Genomic DNA, 17,735 nt, shown 5'->3' on the forward strand with positions numbered 1-17,735 from the left:
ACAGTCCATTGTCCCTGGCATAGACACACTCACTAGGAGACTCTCTGGAATCAGGCTTTCTTTTCTCTTCTGTTCACTGCTTGTGGTCCCACTCCAACAGCCTGCTTAGTAGAATTTGAACATTTGGTGAACTTGAACCTTCTGTAAATTACTTATCTATTCCTAATGCCACTTTTGAGATTTGGGTAAAACTGGTTGTCAATACTTGTCAACTGCCCTTTAGCCGTGAGTATTCGTTTGTCTTGTAACTTGTTGAATGTACCCCATTTGGAAACCTGTTATCATCTGGGGCCACAGGGAGGTCTTTGTGGAATGATGTTAACGCTGATTCTCAAAATAGAAAAGCTGCAGAGAGCCTGTCAGTGCTGCATGGATTCATCAGGAATGCTTTTGAAACATTCTGGGTGTTCTTTTACATTTACACATCTTGGCTTTGCATTGTTCATCTTTAAATTCTCAACCATGTGCAGTCATCGTCCCGAGAATTTTGGAGTAGAGACCTAAAAGATGCCAGCTGTGGGAAAGAAGGGTTGTAAGAAGCATTGGGACAGATACTGGCTCTGATCGCCCTCCTCACTGTTCCTCTTACATGCCATGGTAGCAGATCCCAGGCACTGAGAAGAGAATGAAGCGTGGACATTTGTGTGAGACTAGGTGACATATATACCAGCTAGTAGACTTAAATGTCTTGCATGATGGCCAGGCTGCTTTAAATTCCATTGGGATATAATTTATAACATTTAAAATCACTCTATACTTTTTACCTTGTGCTTATGCACATGATAGATATATGCTGTCATGTGTGCATAGGTGTGTGCACACATGTTCCTTTGTGCATCTGGGCTTCGATGATTCTTGGGACTCATGCAGTCACCTGACAGAAAACTTTTTATTTATAGATGAAATAACTCCTTGGAGAATTTTCACCAAAGGTTTAAAAAAAAAAACAAACATAAAAATTCTTCCTCCTCTACATGCCTCACTACACAGAGATAGGGGATTCAGTATTTGGACAAAGTATCATTTGCAGAACTTATTTGTGGTATATATGAACTAAGAAATATAGAATTCAGTTCAACAGATGCTGTCTTTATTTCCACAAATTACCTGCTTTGGCTCCATATCGTCACACATACAATAACAAATAATATATACACAATGTAAATGCGTGCATATAAAGTTGCTTAGTCATCAAGGTTTCACACTTGTATTATGCATGAAGATACCAGCTAGCACCAAGGTAGCGGGTGTTGCACCTAAGGAATGAATGACTAGATAGCCAACCAGATATGTGTCTAGACTGCGAGCAGAGGAAGTGTGATCATTTGGTGACAGCCACAGACCCTGAGAGAGGACGCTGGACTTCCATTGCCTTACCACAGATTTACCATCTGCCCTAGTCTCCAAAATTAACCCTTGGGCCTCTAGTAGTGAAGTAAAAGCCCATTTTGTTGCAGTCTTAAATAGGAACACAGGAAGATCCTAGCCATGTGTGGTGACGAAGACCTTTGATCTCAGCACTCAGCAGGTGTGTCTCTATGAGGTCAAGAGTAGTCTGGTCTACATAGTAAGTTCCTGGACAGTGAAGGACCTTGACTCAAAAACAAAGAACTGTTCAGACCTTCAGATTTAGAGAAGGTAAGAGAGCAAGGTAAAGGGAGAGAGGAAACAGAAGAGACCAATGAGTTGGTGAAGACAGTAGGATTGAGCGTGCCCAGGAGACACCGTTTTAAAAAGCAGTTGATGGGTAAGAACACTTGCCACCCAGATGACCCCTCACCCCCCACCTTTACAACTGCCACTAAAGCCAACTCCAGGGGTTGCAATGCTCTCTTCTGACCTCTGGGGGCATTGTAGTTGTGTGTTGCACAAGTAGATAAGTAGGCATATGCATCACACACACATACACACACACACACACACACACACACACAAATAAAGTGAAATGAAGTAAAGTAAGATAAATATAATAAAGCAAACCTTCTGTCACCAGCAATTGTTTCCCACTCTTTGTCACCAGCAATTGTTTCCCACTCTTTGTTATCCTTCAGCTGGAGATGTGGGCCTGGAAATGTTTAATCTCAAGTGCCCTGTTTAATGTTTAAATCATTTCTGAAGACTGTTCTAATATTTTAAGCCTTATCATTATTTTTAAGTGCGTTGGTGTTTTGTTGTGTATGCTTGTTTGTGTCCCACATGCATACAGATCTGCAGAGGTTAGAAGAGGATATCAGATTTCCTGCAACTGGAGCTACACATGGTTGTGACCCTCTATATGGGTGCTGGGAATCAAGCCAGGTCATCTGGAAAAGACATCAGTGCTCTTAACTGTAGGGCCATCTCTCCAGCCCCTCCCTAAAACACTTTAATGTGGACCTTCACTCCAAAGCTTTTGTGTATATCAAAGTATTAATGTTTTGAATGCTTCTGACATTGAAAAACAACTAAAAGCATAAAGGGGGAAGACACAGATTTACTCCATCAAAACAAGCAAACAAACACAAAACAAAACAAAACAAAGCATACTGACAGCCCAAACTTCCTTTGGTTAGCTAAGTTTTGTTTAATGAGTTCCAGGAATCTTTTTAAATGCCTATAAAGAATTTTATGTTTTTTTTCCTTAATTATCTATATTTTAAGTTGAGAAGATGTAGACTTAGAAGAACATCCCTCCCTCATCTCTACAAAATGCAGGTGTCTAATAAATAGTGGCTCAATGGGCTTAGTGATTGACAGGGAGTTTTGGCTCTAAAGCAGATGCAAATGGGGCCTGCAGGGATAGCAGTGGGAGTGCCAGTCTATCCTCACACCTAGGAGCATCCCCACATCCCTCATTCCCCTGTTTCAAGTCCACACTGGTAAATAGGATTCTGTTTCCCACTGAAGTGACTTGCTTGGCTCCTCCTTCCTACCAGTTTCTTGGCATTTGCTTCTTTCTGGCCCTTTTCCTTGAATGGTAGTTTTGGTTACAGGGTTTCTCAAGAAATATATTGGCGGATACCATGTGCTTGTGAAGATCTAGGAAAGACACCTTGGAGGCAGTAGAGAGCTGGGGTTAATTAATTAGCTCTGGCTCTCCTGGTGTGGTGGGGCGGTGCCATTTGGCAACTCCATCCTCTATGATAATGGCTAAGTGTGATATGTGTGTGCAGGTGTGCATGGCATGTGTAGGCATGGGAATCTGATGTGCATATGACCATCAAGTATGTGAGTACGTGTGTTATGTGGATCAGGATTCTCTGGATCGGGAAGTCTCAGTCTCTGCCCTTTGACAGAATTTAAAGGTGCCAGTTCTTTCAAGTCATTAGAGATTCTTTGTTAGAGAGCCCTGGTGGTTTGAGAGCACATGTCTGTCCCCAGTGAGTGCCTGCTCACGGGTGTAAATGACCCTTCAACTTTGAACCCGACTTGTTCCATTGACTTTCCATAGCAGCCAGGAGACCTCTTCTCTATCAATATCATGACTCATTTCTCCACCATTTTTGAGAAAGACCAGGAGGGAATAGTTGTCTCTATTGTTTTTCAGTAAAAAAAGATTTAATTTTAGTTTAGAAAAGAGGATTTTAACATCATTCTGATACGAGTGATAAGCAGAGAGAAAACATCACATTATTTTGAATACTATAAAGTAATTTATAACATTAGATATCAAATTATACTTGATAGGGTGGGAACAAGCATACCATTGTGAAATAATGTTATTCTGAGGTGAAAGGAAGATCCATTTGCGTTCTCTGGGCACAGACCAGCTGGGAGATGGCCTAGCTCAGTTTGTTTCTCTGTTGCTTGATAAATATCATGACCAAAAGCAACATGGAGGAGGAAAGGGTTTATAAAGTTTACAGTTGCATGACACAGGGCATCATCAGAGGAAACCAAGCCAGAAACTCAAGGCAGGAAACTGGAAACAGGAACAGAAGCAGAGATCGTGGAGAAACACTGCTTGCTGGATGGCTTGCTTTATGGTTTGCTCATCTTGGTTTCCTATAAACTCTAGGACCACCTCCTCAGGTGCATCGCTCTCCACAATTGACTGGGCTCTCTCACATCTGTCATTAATTAAGGAAATGCTCCATAGAGGCTCCCTCTTCCCAACTGACTCTTGCTTGTGTCGGGTTGACAGGGGTGGGAGTGGAGGGGATACACCCGAGTGTAGATGTCTCTAACTTTCCTGTTAGACCTGTAGTGCTGTCACTTAGTGAGTACGTCCTGTATCCTTGAAGCATGTCTATGCTATATCTGCATGGTGCACAGGTTTAAGGTTTTCTTTTGTGATTTTTTTTTTTAAATTTCATACATATATACCATCGTACTCATGTTTACTCTCCATTCCCTCCCTTGTCCTTCGTTAACCCTCCTCCTTGCACCTTTCTTCCTTTCAATTGTTCCAGGGAGGGGCATTTTGTAAAATTCAGTTTTACATATAACGTCATTAAGGTAAGAGAAATTGTGACTTGTCTCAAACTGTGTAAGTAGTTCACCAAGGTTCTCTGATTTGTCTAATTCTGTATCCTTCCTTCCTTCCTTCCTTCTCTTTCTGTGATATGCTACTAGATATTAATATATTTTTACAGTATATATAAGTATTTGAGACATATTTAGATTCTTCAAATACCTGTGGTTGTCTTGTAATGTTCAACATAAACACTCACAATATCAGGTGTGAGATCAGGTAGAGATCCACGTCTATTTATTAATCTATTCATTTGCTCAAAAAAACATTTGTGGGGCTGGAGAGATGGCTCAGAAGTTAAATGTTGTGCTTTTGCAGAGGACCAGAGTTTGTTTTCCAGAATCCATGTTGTGTAGCTCACAATTGCTGTAACTCCAGCTCCAGGGAATCTAAGACCTCCATGGGCAGTTGCTCTCAAATGCTCACAAAGAGAGAGACACAGACAGACAGACACATGCAGAAGCTACTTTAAAATCATTTGTGTGTGTTATCATAAAAACATTTCCTAGGATAGGAAACAAAAGATGAATAAGACATGTTCTGAAGTATCCAATGCAGAGACTTGTAGATGGGCACAGCAGACTACCACAAAGCAACAAGGTAGGAAGTGTGCCAGGTGAAATGAGGCTGTTTGAGTGTTCTAGAGGGAAAAGCTTCATCCAGGGACAGCATAGATGTATCAGAGAAGACTTAAATACTAAGGAAAAACTAGTGCCTGGGTCTTACAGGGCAGGGCAGGCCATCATGGAGAGAGGAGGAAGGGATTAAGCTTGGAGTGATCACATGTGGCAGGGTTTGCTAGAATATAGCAACAAGGAGAAGACTGGCCCCCAGAGAGGCTCTGCAGGCTTCGTGAATCAGGCTAATGAACTCAGACTGTACTCCATAGGCAGTAGGGAGCAGTTCATTCCGCATCATTTCATGAGCACCATCACAGGGCTATGCTTGATACTCAGAACCTAATGGCGAGAAAAACAGTACCATTCCTGCCTTCATGGGGCTCAAGCTTTAGTGAAACTCAGTTCTTCCTTAGCTGGGGAGATTTGTGTGACAATTATTTAGTGATAAAAGTGGATAAAGTATGATGACTCTCATAATTATGGAAAGAGGGGAGGGGGAGGGGCACAAGTGGTTATTGAGGTTTTACCATGGAGGATGGTATGATATGAATTAGGATGGAGAATAAAACAGAATAAACCAAGCTGCTGCATACCTGCAATGTTAGCACTCAGGAGGTGGAGACAGGGGAATTACTGTAAGCTTGAGGCCATCATGGTCTACACAATGAGCTCCAGACCATCCAGTGAGACTGTCCTTAAACAAAGAAGCAAAATAATGAATAGGAAGGAGGCTTTGACCCCACAATCAGCTTCTAAACGCTGACACCATTGCATACACTAGCAAGATTTTGCTGAAAGGACCCAAATATAGCTGTCTCTTGTGAGACGATGCCAGGGCCTAGCAAACACAGGAGTGGATGTTCACAGTCAGCTATTGGATGTATCACAGGGCTCCCAATGGAGAAGCTAGAGAAAGTACCCAAGGAGCTAAAGGGATCTGCAACCCTATTGTTGGAACAACATGATGTACTAACCAGAACCCCGGAGCTCTTGTCTCTAGCTGCATATGTATCGAAAGATGGCCTAGTCGGCCATCAATGGAAAGAGAGGCCCATTGGACTTGCAAACTTTATATGCCCCAATATAGGGGAATGCCAGGGCCAAAAGAATGGGAATGGGTGGGTAGGGAAGTGGGGGGCGCTATGGGGGACTTTTGGGATAGCATTGGAAATGTAATTGAGGAAAATATGTAATAAAAATATTAAAAATCAAAAAAAACAAAACAAAACAAAAAAAAACAAAAAAAAACAAAAAAAAAGGAAGGAGGCTTTGGGGAAAGAGGTTATAGCCTTGGACTTGTTGAGTGAAGCAGGCATTTTCACACAGAGGTGGTCGATCACACTGTTGTTCATATAAGTCAGAAGAGCAGAGAAGAAATCCATAGAGACAAGCCTAGTCTATATCTGTGCTAATTCACTTTACACTAGTGAAAGGAGTTGTCCAAGGATAATGTCCAAGGTAGGAAGAGGCCTCAAAATATCTCAGAGTCTAAGGCGGAGATGGAAAGAGCCAGTGTGCTTTAATGCGCAGTCTGTTGAGATAGGGCTGGGAAAGTCAGAAACAATGATTCTAGCTAGTTCCCTCAGCTTTAGCTGTGGGTTGTTCCAAGGTCTTAAAAGAGCAGTTTGGGCAGATTGAGTTACTGTCCTTGTCCTGAAATGGCCTACAGTCAGGAGAGGTCATGTCTGCCCACTACCAGATGCCTGCACAACCCTCTCTTAATAGGAAGTACCAGAACTAAAACACTGAAAAGAAAACAAACCAAGTGAGTTTTTTTTCTTCAAACAAAACAACAACTAACAAACAAAAACCAGAAACCTTTAAGCTGCTACAGCAAGAGAAGATGGTGAAAACAATTGCTTGCTTCAAATATTTCAAATTGTTCTTTTTGAGGCCCTAGAATTAGAAACACAAATGGGGTTATTTTATATGCAACATATAGTATTTACACATTAACTGAGAGGAACTTCTGCTAGAGGGCCAGTTTCAACTGCCTCTTCCCACCTATGACAGTCAAGCCCTATTTGGAGAATACCACTGTGCCATCCTGCACGTGGAGATTCAGTGAGGTCAGACGTCTTCTCCTCTCTAGCTTTGTGTCTGGGCCTATGAGTATCTCCTCTACTGATGATTCTTATACTTTTAGAGTCACATGCTCCCTTGAGATCTGATGGACAGTTACAGACATCCCCCCAACCCTGTAGGAAAAATATGCAAATAAGTATGTACATAAACATCTGAATTAACAGAACAGATGCCCCTCTGCCCCTGACATATTCCATAGGTGGTAATTGGACTTCAGGTTAGGGCCTTTGTCTTAGTGACTTTCTCACAGATGACAATATAGCCATTTCTCATTCTGAAATTATAGACACCGAAGCTTCTTTGAGACTTAATTTAGGGTCATGACTAAGATTCGCTGTGCGTCTAACTGAACACACCGTTGATTTTATTCTGTCAGCCTTACTTTCCAAGTGGCCCCAAGCAACTCACAACTTCACAGATTTATATACTTAATCACATGCACATATTTTAATTCCAAAATGATGCTGCTGTTTGGTGAGACCACATATAGTCAGAGACATGTGTTATAACTAAAACTCCCTGGTAGATGGCTTTTGGGGGAGTTATTTCTGATTAGGGCTCTCTTACATATTTATACTGGAAGCATTCATGAGCTGATTCTGGCACTTGGACTTTAATCTTGCTTAATGAACTGAAGTAAGCACAATTCTCGTTCTGTTTTGGTAACCCTGTGGATTTCTTCTGATGCTCACTTTCATGTGACTACACCATTCTGGAAATGCTAATACATGATGCTAATTCAAGGAAGGGCCACAAAAGTTAGACTTCATCGCAAGGTGCTGCGCTCAGTATTCACAGGCCTCCTGGGAGAGGAAGGCTCTCAGAAGAATGATATTAGCTGGAAATTATGGGCACCTTTTGGCGAACACACAAATTTAAACATATAGGTTGCACGAAATTTGGATAAACTGAGGTGGAATCCAACACTTCTTGCATGAATGCCTGTATAATGTGGCCATAGCTGTGAGAAAAGAGGAGCCCGCATCTAAGACCCAACACAATGAAAATGCAATGAATCGGAATGCCTCACAGATCATAGCGGAATCAGAATTTCCAGCAAGGAAAATCTTTTCATGGTGAATTAAGTGGTGGATGAAGAAAAACGGTAATGAAAAAGGTGGGCACAGACCACAAACACTGAGCTCAGGGCTCACTGCTGAAGATTTAAGAACCTTAGCTAAAGCTATGCAGAATAGAATGTGGAAAATTGAATTTACTAAACAATTAAGCATTGAATTAATCTACATCCTGCACAGTAGAGAAGTGGGGGAGGGAGTGGAGCCGAACTGAATAAATCAGCGGAGCTCATTAAAAGATAGTGAGTATATCAGGTCTGTTGTGGCAGAAAGGAGGGCAGTTTCCTGCCTGACATGGAATGATACCCTGGTTCTAAGTCACCTTTTTGGAGTCCTGCTCTTAATCAGATTAACCACCGTGTTTCTGATGAGGTTAGGCTGTGGCTCTGTATTTTAGCTTGTTATTGCTAGCCTTTCTATTAATTACAAGTCAGATCACCAGTCAACAATAGTGGTGAGGGACAACATAAAGAAAATGAGAGTGCCCAGGAGACGTCACTCGCTGGATCTCCTGCATCCTGAAACTCCCACGGGCTCCTGCAGCCTCCCACACGCCTTGCTGGTCTTTTGTTCAATTACAGTTAATGCAATAGTTTGCCATTTTCTCCTTCTAATTATATTTTCAAGTGGGATTTGTAGCACACAGAAAAACATCCTTTTACATGTCGAGGCACCAGGGTTTTGTGCCTGGCATTGTCTGTCCCCTGGGTGCTGTACCATTCTCTCTGCAGAGCTCTGAATAAACAAGTCCCCCTTTTAGAGCTGCAGTTGTACAAACTGAAAATTTATGCATTAACTGTTTGCATTCTGAGCATGTGTTCCAGATTGCATCTTACAGCATTCTTCTGGGATGCTTTAAAATGGGTGTCTGCAAAAAACCACATTCCATGTCAGGCAGCTTCTCCTTTCACAGTTCACATAGCTCCCAATGACTGAATCCACACATCAATTAGCACTGTTTTTGAGAATATGTACAATGGGTGACTTAAACACACAAGTGATGTGCTCTGTGGCTTGGTTCCATTTGGGGGTGGCAGCAGTCCTCAGGCCTTCAAGGGTGGGGTGAGTGTCCATTGGGGGATACCTCTTGGGGCTCCAGTGCAGCAGGCCTTGTGGGCAAGATCTTCGTTTTCTTGGCCCTGGATGTCTGAATAGTTTGCTCTTCTCAGCTCTTCTCATTGTCTCTGGGATGGGTAAATGCTTTTCAGGAAATAAACAAAGAACAGTAATTCTGCTAGGCATCGTCTACTTGTGGAAGGGTCAATAAACTTTACTACAACAGAGTCATGAGCCATGACTATCTATAACTGAAATGATGTAGACATATTTTACACATAAGATCATCTTACTTTTCCACTAATAATCTTGAAGACAAACATCACTTCCCAGCCAAGAGCCAGCTTTCTATCCTGCATCCCTCCTACTGTGGGGAATGACCAGTGACTCATGAGGCTGGTTTTGAAAGCAAATACTAAAAGCTCATTCAAGTCTTTTCTGGTGATAAAGAGAGATTTGGAAGAAGTATCACCATGATTGTTTTCCCTAAGAATTGAATTTACAGCCAATCTGAATGTTACTTTCAAATGCACCCAGTGATAAGAAGCAACATCTGTTTTCTGTTCAATAGTACAAGAAGGCTCGGCATGGGGCTGAGTGTACACAGTCCATGTGAATCTATTGTTAGCTTTTCTTTTTTGTCTCTGTGCCCGGTCCATTTGTGGTGTACCATCAGGCAAACAGCTGACACACTAGCTATTATGGACCAGGTCAGATTGTGAGATCTTGAAAGCCCTGACAGATTTGTCTCCTAGAATAAAGCAGAGGCCTCTGGGAGCACAGTGTTAAAGACTAGTACCCCCATTTGGCATTTTTAGTGTAGTAGAGGGTTAAGGTGTAGTTAGACTCAATGCCCCCTTTGGCTGAAATAGTTTCCTTGTTAATAAAGCACTCAATTACTTACAGCCTGACTATTAGAATCTGGGAGCTGAAATTGGCAGTTTTTCAACATGACCTATGTAGCCCTGAGCTAGGAGCAGTTTTGAAGATTGGGAATGATGTCATGGTGTCCCTGTAGCCCTCCTCAGTTTATCCTTGTCTAATGGGATCACACCCTGTCTACAGATGGCTTTTACTCAGTTGTCTCATTTGTGCCCCACAGCCCTCTTGGAATAGAGACCATGATGACACGGCATCCACTCGTTCAGGAGGAACCCCGGGCCCTTCCAGCGGTGGCCATACTTCACACAGTGGGGATAACAGCAGTGAGCAAGGTAGGAGAGGTGTTCTCATTCTCCCTTGCTTCTTGCTTTGTGGTCAAGGGTTGAAAAATGTCAGAAAGTCAGTTATTATTCATAGAGCTTCTCTGACAGCATAAATCCCACATACTGTGAGAATCTGTTCATCTTGTTCTGTCTCTGGCTCACTCTTCAGGGCCATTCCAGTTGCCTGTCACCTGGTCACCTTCACGAATCAACTGAGGCAAGATTAGAGAAATATAGGAGGAATTCAAATATGCCCAGATAGCCCTGCTGTGGCATCCTTGGGCCCTCTCCAAGGGACCAGGAAGAAGCATCCATGAAGAGTCCAAATAAACACTGTCATCTTAAGATCCTTAGAAAGAGCTGGCCACCTACCTCAATGGTAGAGGGTTTACCTTGCAAGCACGTGGCCCTTAGTTTGATCCCAGCATTCCCAAAAGTAGAGTGTGTGTGTTGGGGGTAATTCTTAGAAGGCAGTTTGACAACCTATGGTAGGTTTCCCTCTGCACCGGGGCCATTTTTTTCTGGTTTGATTTATTTGACTCTCTTGGATGTGTAGCTTCATTGCAAGCCAGATGAGACACAGGAGGGAAGCCACATCCTTTGTGTCACTCTTTGGAAGCATATTTGTGTCTACACAGGGGGTGCTCATGGACATACGTGCTTTACGATAACAAGTGAAAAATAAGGCTTACACATCATAGTAGTCTTCAGCATCAAGGAGACTCAATAGCTAAAGGTTTTAGGGGAGAGCCTTGCTCCTAAGAATTTTGTGTGCAATTAATGAAATTAAAGTTAAAAAGTTTGTATCTGACTATGAACGTTGCCCCTGAGTCCACAGTAGGTGCAATTTTAAAATTTGATTTTGTGATTTTTTAATTTTTTTAATTTTATTTATTTATTTATTTTTACTGGAGTGTTATTCAGCAAGAAAGGAATTTAGTCTTGTAACTTAATTGGGAGACACCAATTAGAGCTGCATAGTCTACAATGGATTTAGCATGATTGATTGGAATCCAGGAGCAAGGGTTGTTTTTGTTTGTTTGTTTGTTTGTTTGTTTTTAAAGGCATATGTGTGGTGTTCCCCTCGCCTCAGAAATAACTTCTGCAAATTGAGCACTGGAGACATTTTATTGTTCCAAAAATTTTTTTGCTGACTTCATCAGGAGTAGAAGCCTAGTAAAAATGGAGGCTGGAATAGTGAGGCAGCCTAGAGCTGAGGTAGCAGCAGGTAACCTTTGACCTCTGACTTTTACTGGGAAATGATATGCAGTATAAATCCGAGAGGCCTTTCTTTTTCTCTTCCAAGTGTGCCTTTTTGTGTTCCAGCATCGCTGTTCAAAGCGAGGGTAGTGTCAGCACTTTCTATCTGAACAATTCCACTTTACACTATGAGTTCTCCAAAAGGGGTGAATGCAATCTAAATTCTTTTTCCTACAGCCCAGAGCTGCTACAGGGGTCACAGCCTAGCGTTCTGTTTGCTTCGTTTTTACTTTCATTTCTTGCTTTTAAAAAACACATATCATCTAAGGATCAGCAGGTCGTTTACCCAAGGTGGAAAAGCTCACAGGCTGTGGAAGAGTGTGAGAATTTAGGACTGGAATGCACAAGTTTTCCCAAACACAGTCAGAGGCTTTTGAAGGACAAAGATCCAACACTATCCCCTGCCCCCTCTGCCCATAGCTGGGACCAGAAATTAGGAGTTTGCATGTTTCTTACATTGGACCAGTGATGAGCACAGACAGTGGTGAGCGCATATCTTCAGGAGCCACACACCCTGTATGGGACTAGCTTCCTACTCCTGCTGTTTCAAGATCATTCAAGATCTCCTTTGAATGATCTTGGCTGAATCACTTGAAAACAACCTGGGCTTGGAGACATGGCTCACGTGGTTAAGAGCACTGATACCCTTACAGAAGACCTGGGTTCCATTCCCAGCACCCATATTAAACAGCTCATAACCTCCTCTACCTCTGGTTCCAGGGAACCTGACACCCTTTTCTGGCTTCCTTGAGTACCGTACACATACAGATGAGCTAGCACATACACAAACACGTAAATAAAAATAAACTTTAAAATTTCAAAAAGCGACTAAAATCCACCCTGGTGCCAGACAAAGTAGAGGACGTCAATACGAGACAGATAAGGTTCAGGATGTGTGGAGGTCCCTGCGCAGTGCAGACCAACCTGCCACCAACTTCCTGCATGTAAGGTCTTCTCATCCCACCCTTTCCCTCACCTGTCCACCAAAGATCCAAAGCTGATTACCCGCACAGCACCGAGAGCAAGCCGTTCTCTGTGCTGAGCCCTGCCTCCTGCTAATGTAGCCGCAGGAAGAGGAGGCATAACCTTTAGTCTTCCGTGCTTTTCTGGTGGCTTTTCTTTGGCACCATGAGGTTATCCCTGCTGAATGCAGAGTGCCCCCTGAAAGTGTTGCTAACACAACCTGTGTGCGGGCATTTCCATGCTAACCAGGACCCTCCTAAACCTGTTTTCTTATCCCTGAGACCTGTGGAGCTGAGCTTTTGTGCAGCATCCGGATTAAATGTGGCATCTGCATGCTTTCCCTTTCTGCCTCTTCTGGCAGGCACGGGAGTGGAAGCAGTGGCAGCGTTTGGTTCATCATACACATCTTAAATAGTTATTTACACAGTTTGAGTCCATTTCAGTCAACTGAATAACTAACAGTCCTCTTCAAAAGATTTATAAATCCATAAATATGGCCTCATACATACCCAATAGAAAGAAATAACTAAATCTGTCAAGAACATTCCCAAAGAAGTGTTTCCCTCACAGGCAGGAGCAGGACATACTTCAAAACTTTCCTCACTGCATTATTTGAATTGGACTTATTGTTAGTTGTTTTTTTTTTTTGTTTTTGTTTTGTTTTTATCAGTTCATTAGGGTAGCTGTAAAACAAAATAAATAAATGGGTCAATAGACAGACAGACAGACAGACAGACAGACATATAAAAAGTCCCTTAAGCTTTGTCAGTCTGTTAAGTAGCCTTGTAGGTACTAAACACCTATGTACATTTCATATGAGTCCTGTATTTTTGAACCTTCAAGAAAGTAAGTCATCTAGAAAAATCTTAACTTCCTGATACATTCAGAAAGTACAGTAACTTTCTTAGAAGTCCGGCAATTTTGGCAATTCTCTAACACCTAGTCCTTTTCACCTTAATAACTTATAATCAATGAAATAATTTTAAGATGAATTTTGCATAAGGATAAATAAATAAATAAATAAATAAAAGTGTAGGCATTCAAAAGAAAATATGGATAAGGTCTATAATTATGAAGATACCAAATATGTTATGATTCAGGGACTCAATGTTAATTCATGATTTGTACAATATGTCCATGTTGGACTTCCATTGCTGCATCAAAACATCTTGAAACAATGCCTTAAAGAAAGATTTATTTTATTTTGGCTCACTTCTTCAAGGGTTGGAACCTTGAAAAAATTCTGCTCACTTGTACATCCCATGTGTCTGAGCATGTGTGTGTGTGTGATGAGGTAGGGCATGTGGGGTAGCAGTGTGTCACTTGATGGTAGACAGGAGGCAGGAAGACAAGGGACAGAATTAAGATATAGAACATGGCCCTGTGACCTACTTCTTCCAACCAAGCCACATATCCAAATAATCCATCCAACTGTGGATCTGTCAACAGATCACTCCATTGATGAGGTTTAAGTCTTCATGTCCATTCACTTTTCAAATGCCCATCAGCTGACAACCAATCCTTTAGTACATGAATCTTCTGAGGGGGCACTTCATATTTTAACCATAACAATATTGAAATTACTTATTACGACAACTCTTCCTGTGTCCACTGCATTCATTTCACATTAACACTCATGACCCCTTTCTGGAAATTGATTCCAACAGCGAAACCCCTTAAAACTGGCTTTTAGAAGGGAGGGCTTCATGTCTGTCGTTTGGATGGGGATTCTGTTGCTGTTGCTATGACATTGATTTTTTTTTTTTTTTTGTCTGTTCTATAACTTCCTTGAAAGAATTTCCAGTGACATTAGAGTAAATTCTGTTTTATCCCCTTGGCTGTTTGCTAGCTTCCCATTTTTTAGGAGAAACAGCAAGTGGAGGAGATATACAAGAAGGTCACAGTGAAAGTCAACCTTCTACTCTGGGCAGTGCAAGTGCGTTAGAATGGGGTGTCCTCAGCACTCCTGCGTGGTATGCTTGTAGATAGTGTACACTGCCAGGTGTTCATTTGCATATGTTTCTTGTATCTTTCTGTGCATGGTTGTCCTGCTGAACAGAGCACAGCCCCATTGTAGGAAGTGGTTTGGAGTAGAATGCCAAGCCAACCTAGTGCCTCTTCCTACTAGATCCAAACTCCTTGCTGCAGCCATTCTGCCTCACAAGCAGCTTTCGTAATGAGTGGCAGAATTATGAGTTTGGACATGTCTCCAAAGTCAAGAGAGCTGCCTAGCTGGTGATAAAAATAATAGCGCAGGATGCAAGGGGTTTTTGTTAGGTAGGCATATCTTTCTATTCCCTCATCATGTGGACTAGTTCATGGGGGAACAGAGAAGCTAAGAGGTTACCTAAAGGTCACATATTGGTTGGTGAATGAATTGAGGCTCAACACTGTTTGTGTGACCTAAGAACCTAAGTTCCTGCCATGTACTATTCCATACAGTATCTTCATGTGCCTTGTGAATGGGAAAGTAGACTGTCAGACCTCTTTCTGTTGCCAATAGAGTCACCCTTCTCCTGTGCCTGTACAGGTCAGGTGCTGAGCTCCGCCATGGAATAGGTGGAGTTGGTGAGCTGGAGAGTAAGGACCTAGCTTTATATTCTAAGAGGAGCGATGGCTGTGGTGTTCCAGTGGGAGCACAGTGATTGATAGGATTCATTTGTATTCTGTATTAAGAGCCTGTACTACTTCCCACCTTCAAAGACTTCCTGAGTCTCGAGTAAGAGCATAGAAGACAAGGCAGAATATTTCTCCTGCTGAACATTTCCCATTTAAAGCTCATCATATTTTCCTTTGTATGTGTGTGTGTGTGTGTGTGTGTACATGTCTAAAGAAAAAGTATTATTTTGAGACTGGAATTCGATGAAAAACAATTCATCTGGAAAGGAGTTCAATGATTACTGGATACTCTAAAACCCACTTATGAGGGGCTGGAGAGATGGCTCAGTGGTTAAGAGCACTGCACTGGCTGGTCTTCCTGAGGACCCAGGTTCAATTCTCAGCATCCACATGGCAGCTTACAACTGTCTACCACTCCTGTTCCAAGGGATCTGACACCCTCACACAGACATACAGTCAGTCAAATCACCAATGTACATAAAATAAAAATAAATAAAATCAAAACCAAAAAAAACCCTACTTGTGAACTTCTTCGGGGGCAGGACTCCAATCAACAACAGGGCCATTGAAAAACACAAAAGCTAAAGCAGTGTGTCTCTCTAAAGAGGACATTACTGACAAGCTGTGCCGTTTCTGTATCATACAGTATCCATAGTTGTGACGCCGCCCACTGCCCTCATCCCCTCCACCCAGCTTTTGTATGAGTTCAGGCAACAGAGGCAGAGGGCAGGTCTCTGTACTACTGCAGGAGATTTCTAGGCATTTGTTTAGAGCAGTGAGGCCAGCAGGCAGAGTTGTGGGAGAGGGGGTGGGAGACAGAGAGGGAGGAGGGGAAGGGCCACATTGTGTTCCAGATGACTGAACAAGGATTTATATACCAGCTCGCCTTTTTACATGAAGAAGAAAAGTAATAACAGCCCAAACCCATGCATTTGAAACAGTCAGCTGTCCTGTGAATAAAGGGATAGGTGAGAAGGAGCTCTCTGATTGGATGTCTTAATGAGCACATTTCGCGCAGAGTTGGGGCTGCAGTTCCCCCTGACCTTTGCCCTTTATTGACCAAACTGACACTTCATTTTTCACATACTTCCAATTATGGCTTGGCTTAAGTGTTACCCTCCCTCCTTTATTTCTTTCCTATGGACAACTTGAGAGTGGTTGAGGCCACAGAAGATATTTTAATTTGAAAAAGTGCTGTAGCAACTCAGTTTTAGGTTGTAATCTGAAACTTCTCTGTTTGCAATTTTTAGATGAAAACATTAAGTTAATACTGCTTGTTTAGAAACAGTTATCTTTTAAAACAATCCAAGTGGTTTTAAAAAAACAAAATATTCTTAACTTAGAAAATGAAGAAACACTTCGTAATCCTTCCTTCCTCCCTTCCTCCCTTCCTCCCTTCCTCCCTTCCTCCCTTCCTCCCTTCCTCCCTTCCTCCCTTCCTCCCTCCCTCCCTCCCTCCCTCCCTTCCTTCCTTCCTTCCTTCCTTCCTTCCTTCCTCCCTTCCTCCCTTCCTCCCTTCCTCCCTTCCTCCCTTCCTCCCTTCCTCCCTTCCTTTATCTCTTCTTCCTTTCTTTGCTTCATCAGTTTGTTAGGGGAATGCCTGACTGATCATATTAGTTCTCACTTGCTCCTTAAGCATTGCTTCTCTCCTGGGGCTGCTTCGATGGCAGTGGCTCTCTGACTCTCTGCTATGGTTTGATTGAAACACTTTTGAGAAAAGAACAAAGTAACACAGAATTGTGCCCACAAACTCTGACCCTCAGCTTGTGACCACTCTGTTGTTTTGTCTATACTTGCTACTCCAGTGCAGATTAAGGCCAGACCTTTACATGTAGTGACAGACAGGATAGGAGAACAGTTTTCTGGTGGGAAAAGTCAGGTATAAAAAAGAAAAGAGGAAGTTATTATTCTCCACAAGTACCCGTTATCAGAGAGACCATGTTATTAACTTATCAGACAGGAGAGATTAGCTGTGTTGTTTTCCAAGAACCCGTTGTGGCGCACTTTCTTTTCCTTTTGCTGACCCAGCTACGTGACTGATCCTTCTCTTTTCTCTGTTTGCTTGATTTATTCATCACAAAAGCACAGTATCTAAAAGAAACATCTCTTCACCTCTTAAGCAGTAACTTTTATGGCACGAACTTGGCTGTAAGCATTTTCACTAAAAGGGCCTCTCCTGCCTATTAGAAAAGATCTCTGGTAAACTGGAGGTCATTGTTTTTCATCTTAAACAACCAAAAAAATGCACTTGGAATTATGGTCAGAGCCACAGAGTTCCCTTTACCAGATCCCTGTCTCACAAGTGAATGGAATGTTACCTTCTTTATTATGTAGCCCTCTGGCATATCCATGGCATATTTTTTACTATAATATGGTAATAAAAGAATATGTGAAAGAC

The 17,735-nt window shown here is 42.2% G+C and overlaps 1 protein-coding gene across 3 annotated transcripts in view; it reads left to right on the plus strand.

Annotated features, from left to right (window-relative positions):
• Meis1 (Meis homeobox 1) overlaps window positions 1–17,735 on the plus strand; it is a 140,861-nt gene that overhangs the window by 22,182 nt on the left and 100,944 nt on the right. For all 3 annotated transcript variants that reach the window (XM_085829096.1, XM_085829095.1, XM_085829097.1), the window contains one exon: window positions 10,393–10,504. In XM_085829096.1, coding sequence (XP_085685222.1) covers window positions 10,393–10,504 — 112 coding nt within the window. The remainder of the gene's footprint in view (window positions 1–10,392; window positions 10,505–17,735) is intronic.

The sequence above is a fragment of the Mus caroli genome, unplaced genomic scaffold (assembly GCF_978045245.1).
Source record: "Mus caroli unplaced genomic scaffold, Mus_caroli_1 scaffold_13, whole genome shotgun sequence".
Classification (NCBI taxonomy): domain Eukaryota; kingdom Metazoa; phylum Chordata; class Mammalia; order Rodentia; family Muridae; genus Mus; species Mus caroli.